Source organism: Triticum dicoccoides, chromosome 2B (assembly GCF_002162155.2).
Source record: "Triticum dicoccoides isolate Atlit2015 ecotype Zavitan chromosome 2B, WEW_v2.0, whole genome shotgun sequence".
Taxonomy (NCBI): domain Eukaryota; kingdom Viridiplantae; phylum Streptophyta; class Magnoliopsida; order Poales; family Poaceae; genus Triticum; species Triticum dicoccoides.
Window position 1 is genome coordinate 752,720,325 of NC_041383.1, and position 9,733 is coordinate 752,730,057.

General features: G+C 46.9%; 1 protein-coding gene and 1 pseudogene across 1 annotated transcript; both read left to right on the forward strand.

Annotated features, from left to right (window-relative positions):
* The first annotated feature begins 2,162 nt into the window (after window positions 1-2,162).
* On the forward strand, window positions 2,163-3,567 carry LOC119366071. The gene is made up of 2 exons (XM_037631734.1): window positions 2,163-3,008; window positions 3,120-3,567. Exon 1 carries the CDS (start codon window positions 2,680-2,682, stop codon window positions 2,935-2,937), a length of 258 nt encoding a protein of 85 aa, XP_037487631.1. The 5' UTR covers window positions 2,163-2,679; the 3' UTR covers window positions 2,938-3,008; window positions 3,120-3,567.
* Window positions 3,568-8,181: 4,614 nt separating this feature from the next.
* The window catches only part of LOC119368599, a 23,467-nt pseudogene continuing 21,915 nt past the window's right edge, over window positions 8,182-9,733 (forward strand).

Sequence of the window (9,733 nt, forward strand, 5' to 3'; positions counted from 1 at the left end):
GTGGGGAAGGAGCCTCCCTTATAAAGAGGTCCAACCCCCTCTAAACTAGCAATGTGGGACTAAACTTTTAGTAGTATCCCTTGCCTTGCACAAATGGGCTAAGTGGGCCTCTAGGATTTATCAGGAATTTCTGAAATAGTTATTGGGCTGCCCAAATAGACTAAATTCCAGCACATTCGTCCATGTGTTCACTTGGTTCCATACCGCGACTGCAAAAGGACAGTCCTTGCAGAGATGGCTTGCAGTTCCTGGCTCCTGAAGGCAGAGCTGACATCTATGGTCAAGCTGCCAGCCACGCAATGCTAACCTGTCCGCGGTCAAAATCCTCTCGTGGAGGGCCAGCCAGGCGAAGAATTTGCACTTGGGTTCGGCATGAGCGGACCAGACCTTGGAGGGGTTAAACCTAGGATGAGAGCCATAGAATTGCGCCCCAAAATGTCCCTTCACATAGTGAGACATTGGCACGAATCTCGACGTTATATCATTGACATGGGACTTAGATGTGCAATACTTAGGTACATCTAGATAAGTCATATATTGCACATCTAAATAACTCAATTAAACATAAAACACAAAAGAAAATACCAGCCACGTAATATCAATAACATATGATTTAAATGTACAATACTTAGGGCACATCTAGATGTGTTTTAGCAAAATTGGAAAAGTATATTGATAAATTTTAGTCATGGTTAATTCTTCATATATATTTTGTTGACTAGATTTGCTTCAGTTAGAGGTCATCGGTCGGGCCCATTATTATTTCCTTCTGTTCTGCCTTTGTTTGGAGTGACTCGAATCTGTCTAGATACCACGTTCGCCGTACCACACACAACTGGAATCTTCTTGCGAACAAATAAAATATCCATGCTCGATTGTGATTTTGGAGTAAAATTGAGCGGCCGTCCAAGTCAACTCCACCCACTAGCTGGAGCAGAAGCGGTCACATCTCTATCCTCTTCGGTCCTTGAACATCCTAACGTGCGATCATAACGGCACGCCTATGCGTTGAGTGGCACGTCATCATGTTGTGTAATGATCGGCAAGGTTCTCGGTCTTTAATACAGTAGAGACTCGCAACAACGACACCAGTTGGCGCTCGTACCCGGGGAAGGCCGCAACCTCCCGCTCAAACGGCAGCGCCAAAGCCGTCACATCACCATTTTGATTCACAGATTCGTCCGTAAGTTTGTTGTGCTTGCCTGTTGCAGTAGGTAGCATCAAGCATTATGAGCCGGTACGCACGACCGGGTGGGGATCGGCATCGATCGATAGCGAGCGAGGACGTCGGCGTCGGCGTGGAGCCGTGGTGTAGGCAGAGCGCGCAGTGGTACGTGGCGCTGCTCCCCTTCTCGTGGTAGAGCAACCAGGCTACGGTTCAAGTTTGGCGTTTTGGTTTCCTGCCCTTACGATGCTTGATCGTTTGTCTTCCGGAGCGTTGCATGATCTACTTGCTGATTGTTAATAGAGGTCGATCGATGGACTCGGCTAGAAGTGTCGGATTCTGCCAGAATTTTCTTATGGTTGCATCGAACGCCAAATTTCAGTGCCATTTCAGTTCCTGGGGATTTGCTTGCATTATTAAGCATATCGTTATTTTTCTCAAAAGAAGGAATTGCCTAGGTTATAGAGAGCAGTTGAATTACGATGAATAGATGGACTGGCAACTCGGTCAATCAACAGACAGTCTTAGTTCGTAAAATTAGTAAATCTACAGACAGTCTTCATTTTCTAGCAAGCTACCTGTTTCTTCCAAATAAATTAGGCGCGTGCATCTCTTCTCTGCTCTTCACTTAACACATTGACAAGGAAAAAGCGGAGTTCCTTTCCATATTTCTTATCGCGGCCATAGCTATCGCCGAGGGCAGACAGATGGCGAGGAATAGAAGCATCACGTTGATGCTGCAAGATACGTGTAAAAGGGACTAGTGCTCGCTTTGGTTTGCTCCAACATTTCAAATACAACGCTAGAGTATTTCTTCAGGACATTGATCTGTTTTCTCCATGGCAGGAACTAGAGTAAACTTCCTAGTGACTTGTGGGGTTATATAGGGGGCGCAGCCGTGCGAGCGTAATCAGGAAAAATAAGGTAATGCCATTCATGTACAATGTGTGCTACGCTCATCTACTTATTATCAGGTCATCTTACTGTCATGATTAACTGGACTCCGGCCTTGATCTGTTGATCATGCTAAATATGTGCTTTGGCGAACCGGCTGCGCACCCATGCCTGAACGGTGAGAGGCACGGTGATGTAGAATTGTAGATCATGCAACTGTTTACACTCCCAGCAAAAAATATCTAAGATTTCCTCGATTTTGTGCCCGTTTTACCCTTCACATGGTGGCATATCGGTCCGTCCTCGTCGTGGTGTTATCCAAATCTGACCAAGTTGTCGGCCTTGTGCAAATCCGCAACGACAACAAAGTGGGGAGGTCCATCCCGCTCTCACTCGCACCCGGGGAAGGCTGCACCCTCACGTACGGCCCCGCCCAGCCCAGCCACCGGCAAAACCGGAGCCACACCAGCGCGGCCGCGACACACCATCAGTCGGCATTTGCTTTCTTGCCTCCTCAGTTCATCAGCACCGCAACGCCAGCAGAGGGCGGGGCTCGCGCGGCTGCACAGTGCACAGCACACGCCGGCGGAGTGGAGGTGGAGGCGAGCTAGCTGGTGGCGATGGGGATCCACCTGCTGGCGTTCGCGGGGGCGAGGATCTTCGTGCAGGTGTTCCAGGTCTCGGCGCCGCTGCTGTGGCCGCTCAACCTCTGGCTTCCTCTCGCGCGCCGCCTGCCCGAGGCCTGCGCCGTCGCCCGCGCCGCGCTCGCCGCCCACGTCGCCTGGCTGCGCCGGGCATGCCGTCCCGGCGCCCCCGTCTGGAGCCGCCGCGACGACGGGGTCTACCGCCGGGCGGTGCTCGACGTCGCCTACTACTGAGACGCTGGAACCGTTTGAGACCTGGAGGCAGTAGCAGTGTTAATAATTTTCTCAAGTAAAGCAGAGTAGAGGTAGTGGTTAATTTCAGTTTGTTCTTTTGGTTTCATTCTTGGTCTAGCAATGCCTGGTCTGAATATGGGTTGTAACTAATCCTAATAATGATCTAAACGTTCTTATATTAGTTTACGGAGGTACAGGTGATCTGTTCATCCGCGCTTCTCATGAGGAATTTTGGTGACGATGAATACAGTGGAATGCTAGCTGCCACCGGTGACTTCCAGATCGGTTACGATGCTTCCCTGTGCATTTTTATCCATACAATTGGGATATGATGAAGACCGGCATTATAAAAGCGGTAACACTATTTTTTTCAGACCAGTCAAATGCCAGAAGGAATGACCACCATCACTATTGTGTTGATTCACAACTTAGAACACCAAGCTAGAATTATTGCGGTAAAATAGTGACTAGGAGGATATAAAAGGGCCATATGGAATTAAGATTTCCCATATTTAGCCAAATCAAGGAATTTTTAAAATAACGACAAAGTTTGTATTCCAAAATTAGTCTCGTTGATTTAGAATAATTTTGTACTTATTTTACTTTAAATCAGTGACACTTATTTTCGAATGAATGGAGTATTTCGCTTTCTGTGAAAGCGTCTGCTGCCGGGAATGCACTCAAAGTTGAAGCTCTTGATGCAATATAGACGAGCTTGCTTAGTCTGATTTCCTTCGCACACACACCAAAAAAAACAGCATGGCGAGTTACGGGAATTCAACCCGATTGCCTTCCTATGGCTCTGTAGTATTGTGGCGAAGTGCTTAGTGAAGTGATTAAGGCCGATTTCATTCACGGAAAAGATATTAAGGCCAATTTCTTGTTCGCAAAAACAAAAAATCCAAGTACATTTGCTCCTCATTGTCTCATTACCGATAGTGCATTGATCGAATGCTTTCATTATCTGGAACACTACACAAGGAAAATTTGCGCATATAAATTACATTTATCCAAGACTTATGATCGTGTGGATCGAGCATTTTCGGAGAAAACAATTTTAATGTTGGGCTTCGCTCGGCGGTGGGTTAGCTGGATTATGGCCTATGTAATCATGGGGATATGTGATCAAATTTAATGGATTCATGCCCAAGTTACCGTTTCAACCTATCGTCAAAGACAAGGTGGTCGGTCTCCTTTTTATTTTTTGTTTTATGGTTGGCGGGCTTTCCCCCAAGGTAGTATTGGCTGATCAATTTTTTCCCGTGAGAAAATGTCATTGAGATTCTGTTAAATCTCATCTCCTGTTGGCGATGGATGTCCTTGTGTTAAGGCGCAATGGTTGTATGGATAAGAAGAGCAAAAGGTGCAATATTCCAATGGTCAAGTGTGCAGAGCATAGGACAATATGGACAAGACGAAAGAGAAAGACACTGAGGCGAATATAAAGGAGAAGATGCATTCATATCTGGGAGTGTACAAGAAGTCACACACGCCTAAAGTGATTGAGATATGTCGCTTGATAGAGGCTACTATTTGCGCATTTCTTGGAAGGCTGCTCATCGATGCATCTTCGTTTACAAGAGTTTCCATGATGTTGGGTATGTCATCTTTGTTCAGAACAAGGTGAAAGAATGCGTGGAAGCGTATGCCTCTAGCAAGGACACGCTACGTGTTATATAGCCAAGGATAGGTTACAAAGATACGGTAGTTAGGTCGTGGATTAATCCTCAAGAAAAGCTATACAAGATATGAGGAGAAACCCTAACAACCTAACTACCAGATAACAACAATACACGCACACAAACCAACCACGCAATCTAACCGTGTCGGCGGTATATACAGTTTATACAATACCATATACACACAGTACAATTCTTTCTAACACGCCCTCTCAATCACAGCTTCATCAAGTTGAGATTGCTCTTAAAGTCTTCTAACTGTCGCCATGATAGGGCTTTGGTAAAGCCATCTGCAACTTGATCACATGTGGGAATAAAACAAATGTCCAGTAGTTTTTTAGCTACCCTCTCTCGAACAAAATGATAGTCAACCTCTATGTGTTTTGTCCTTGATGAAACACCGGATTTGCTGACAGATACATTGCACCAATGTTATCACACCAGAGGCGTGCAACTGGTGAATGCATAACTCCAAGTTCACGTAGCAAAGTTTGGACCCAAATAATCTCAGCAGTAGCATTAGTTAAAGGTTTGTACTATGCCTCTGTACTGGACCTAGAGACAGTAGCTTGCTTACGTGCACTCCAGGAAATCAAATTTGGACTAAAGAACACACAAAATCCTCCTGTTGACCTTCTGTCATCTGGACATCCTGCCAAGTCAGCATCTGAGAAAGCACTAACAACATTGAAAGTTGACTTGGTAAATTTCAGACCTGTACTCATAGTACCTCTGAGATATCTCAAAATTCTCTTAACAGTTGTCATATGCTGAGAAGTGGGAGAATGCAAGTACTGACATACTTTGTTAACTGGAAAACAAATGTTAGGTCTTGTCAGTGTTAAGTACTGCAAAGCACCTACCATAATCCTGTATTTTGTTGACTCCTCGGCCCCTAAAGGCTCTCCTTCTTCTCTTGACAGTTTTTTTGATGTAGAGAGAGGCATGTTTGAGACCTTGCAATTTACCATTCCTGCACGCTTAAGCATATCCAAGACATATTTTTATTGGGTGAGGAGTATTCCATCTTTTACCTTTTTAACATCAATTTCCATGAAGTAGTGTAGGTCACCCAAATCTTTCAAGGCAAAATCCTTCTTATGACCTTCTAATAAAGCTACAGTTGCATCTTCTAATGATCTAGCAACAATAATATCATCAACATAGACCAACATAAAAATAGTGATATTTCCTTTCCTATAGAAGAACAAAGAAGTATCTCTCTTGGATGATTTGAAACCAATCGTTTGAAGCTTTTTTTCACTTAACTTGGAGTACCAAGCCCTTGGTGCTTGTTTTAATCCATATAGGGCTTTATCAAGTTTGCAAAGATTATTTTCCTTGCCTTTTACCTCATAACCAGGTGGTTGTCTCATATAAACTTCTTCCTATAGAATGCCACGAAGGAACGCATTCTGTACATCCAATTGCCTCAGGCTCCAGTTCCTTGACACTGCAACAGAAAGAACAAGTCTGATAGTAGCTGCCTTCACAAGAGGACTGAAGGTATCTTCATAGTATATACCATATCTCTGTTTAAAACCCTTAGCTACTAGTCTTGCCTTATACCTATCAACTTGACCATCTGCATTTCTCTTAATTCTATAGACCCACTTGCAGTCAATAACATTTTTGTTTTGTGTTGGTGGAACTAGGTGACGTGTCTTATTTTTATTAAGAGCACCATACTCATCATTCATAGCCATTTTCCACTTAGTGTCACTTAGGGCTTCATATAAACTACTTGGTTCACCAGTAGTTGTTAAACCCCCAAAACGAACCTTAAGCTTGTCATACCTGACCGTAATATCTGTACGGACTTGCGGTTTTACAATACCATGTTGTGATCTTGTTCTCTGAGTCGGCACATCAGGAGTTGTATGAGGTTGCGGCGCAGAGGATCCGGTGGAAGGAGTCACAGCCGCACGAGATCCCACGTCGATCCTGCTGTCAGCGACAGGGGGGCCGACATCCTGCCTTGTCGCTTCGGCGCCAGAGACGCCAGCCGATGCTCCCGCGCCGGGTTGGGACACCTGGTAGTCATCGAGGGGCGGCGTGCTACGCGAGGAAATGGTCAGCTGGTGCTGCGCCATGTGCCTGCCACAGGTTGGCCCACCTGGGAAACCGACGCCCGACGCGCCCATGCGTCGTTCTCTGGGTGGAGTGCGCAGACCCGAGGAAGATTCGCCTGAACTGCCTACACCTGCGTCGTCAGCCTCGGGATCGGTGTTGTCAACACCTGAATCTGTTTCGTGCTCTGTGCCGTTTTCATCTTGTACTGTCTGCATAAAATTATGCACAGGAGCTGGATTTTCACCTGGATTAGTAGAAAATTTAGCATGTTGATCAAGTACACGTTCACCCCCATGATCAATAGGCTCAGATGGAATAGTTTCAGGAAGCAACAAGACTTCAGAGAGAAGAGGAATGCCTGCATTAGGGTTTAAGGCCTTGAAAGGAAAAAAACTGTTTCATCAAAAATAACATCACAAGATATATAGACTCGGCTGGCAGAAACATCAAGACACTTGAAGCCTCTATGGAGATTACTGTATCCGAGGAAAACACGTTGTTTGGATCAGAATTCTAATTTTCAAGAATTGTATGGATGGAGATTGGGCCAACAAGCACACCCAAAAACTCGAAGTGAATGATAGTTTGGTTGTTCATGAAACAAACGACCTAAGGGAGTTTCAAAGTTGATCACTTTGCTAGGGGTGTGATTTATCATATATGTGCCTGAGAGAAAAGCCTCATCCCGGAATTTGAGAGGCATAGAGGCATGAGCCAAGAGGGAAAGTCCCACGTCTACAATGTGGCGATGTTTTCTTTCAGCTGATCCGTTCTGCTGGTGAGCATGTGGACAGGAGACATGGTGGGTGATTCCTAGTTGGCAAAAAAAGGAATTTAGGCATTCATATTCGCCACCCAAGTATGTTTGCATGGTAATAATTTTTCTATTGAACAATCTTTCAACTAACGCTTGAAATTCAGGGAAGATCTTAAAAACTTCATATTTGTGCTTAAGAAGATAGATCCACGTGAATTTCTAATCATCAATAAAGGACACATAATCACTACTAGGGAAAAGCTTATACACAGACGCTTACTAGTAGCGCGGGTTTATACCCCTCGCTACTGCTACTTACTAGTAGCACGTGTTTTTACCCCTCGCTACTACTAACTTGATAGTAGTAGCACGGGTTTTTAACCCTCGCTACTACTAAGCAGTCTCTATCGTGCCCCCCTCGGACATGCCATAGTAGTAGCGAGGGTTATAAACCTACGCTACTACTTTGTGAATAGCTGTAGCGATGGTCAGATGCCCACGCTACTGGTATATTCCCACACCACCCACCCCGATCCACCACACCAACCATCCCACTCCACCCACCAATGTTTGTCTCAAAAAAAAGAAAAAGAAAACAACCCTTGATCCAGATCCCCTCCATAGCCGGCCTCCCTTCCACCTCCTCTCTTCTCCCAACCCACTTGCCGCCAGCGAGTACTAGCACACAGAGGGACAGGAGCCTCCTCCCCCTCCTCCCACGCCCCGCCGATCCCAATGGCTGCCATGCAGCACCGCCCCCTCCATGCCCTCATGCACCCTCGCCAACACCTCATCTGCTCTCTTCGATTCTGTCGATCTACGGGACTGACTGACTGACCCTGCCCCGCAGCTGCTCGCCCAGTCACCGACCTGCTCCTCTGGAGGCGGAGGAACGCCTCCGCGGCGGCCATCGCGGGCGCCACGCACCCTCGCCCAGTCGATGACCTGCTCCTTTGGAGGAGGAGGAACGCCTCTGTGGCCGCCGTCGCGGGTGCCACACACCCTCGCCAGTCGCCGACTTGCTCCTCTGGAGGCGTAGGAACACCTCCGCGGCGGCCGTCGCAGACGCCACACTCATCTGGTTCCCCTTCGAGCGCGTCAGGTACAGCCTCACATCGGTCCTCTCTAACGCCGTCCTCCTCGTCGACATCCTCTTCTTCTGGGCCAAGTCCGCCTCACTGCTCAATAGGTTTGTCCCTGCGTTTACTCCCCACTTTGCTCTGCCTGGAGCCTGGCCTGCCCTGCTACTCCAGTCGAGACTCCAGAGTAGGAGCAACTCTTGTTCAAGATCTGATCCAGAACTAAACTGCTCCCCTGTCTTGCTAGGGTCGTGCGCTCTGTGTCTACTGACGAGTATCGGATACAGATTAGGACCAAAATCGAAGTAGGTTCAGTCACGCAAATGTTTTATCACTTTGTCCAAACTAAATTCATCCAGTCGGTTTGCTACAATTTATATTACTGTACTTCGGAAGTGTTGTAGAATTTGGGCCTTAGCACTTTGGAGTTTGGCTGTAGTTTGAGATTAATCTTTGGGAGATGTTAGATTGGGTTCAAGGATGGATCTGCCCATTCAGTGTGCAGAGGATTTTCTAATTTAACACTTGTCCACTAGTACATTAGTTATCATGAACCTACATTGTAACGCCCCGGAGTCGATGCGCCAGGTGTCTGCCAGTTATTTGCCGTCATTTCCATGTCATTTGCTTGCGTGTTGCATTTTATCATGTCATCATGTGCATCTCATTTTGCATACGTGTTCGTCTCATGCATCCGAGCATTTTCCCCGTTGTCCGTTTTGCAATCCGGCACTCCTATGTCATCCGGCGCCCCCTTTTGCCTCTTTTCGTGTGCGGGTGTTAAACGTTCTCGGAACGGACCGAGGTTTTCCAAGCGGCAATGGTACACCACCGGTAGACCGCCTGTCAAGTTTCGTGCCATTTGGAGTCCGTTTGATACTCCAACGGTTAACCGGGTAACCGCAAAAGCCCTCTTTGTGTTGCAGCCCAACACCCCTCCAAAGTGGCCCATAACTCATCCAAACCACCTCCATGCTCTTGGTCGTTCAATCACGATCGTGTGGGCGAAAACTACACCTCATTTGGACACTCCCACCTCCTTCTATGTATAAATATGCATCTCCCTCCAATTCCGGGTCCCAAAACCCTAAAAATCCCCCCCCCCCCGCACGCCGCTGGACATGTTCGTCCGGCGCCGGACACACCGTGCCGGACCGCCCGCTCCCCGCCAGAACCGCCGAATCTCCTCCTCCACTGGCCGCCTCCTC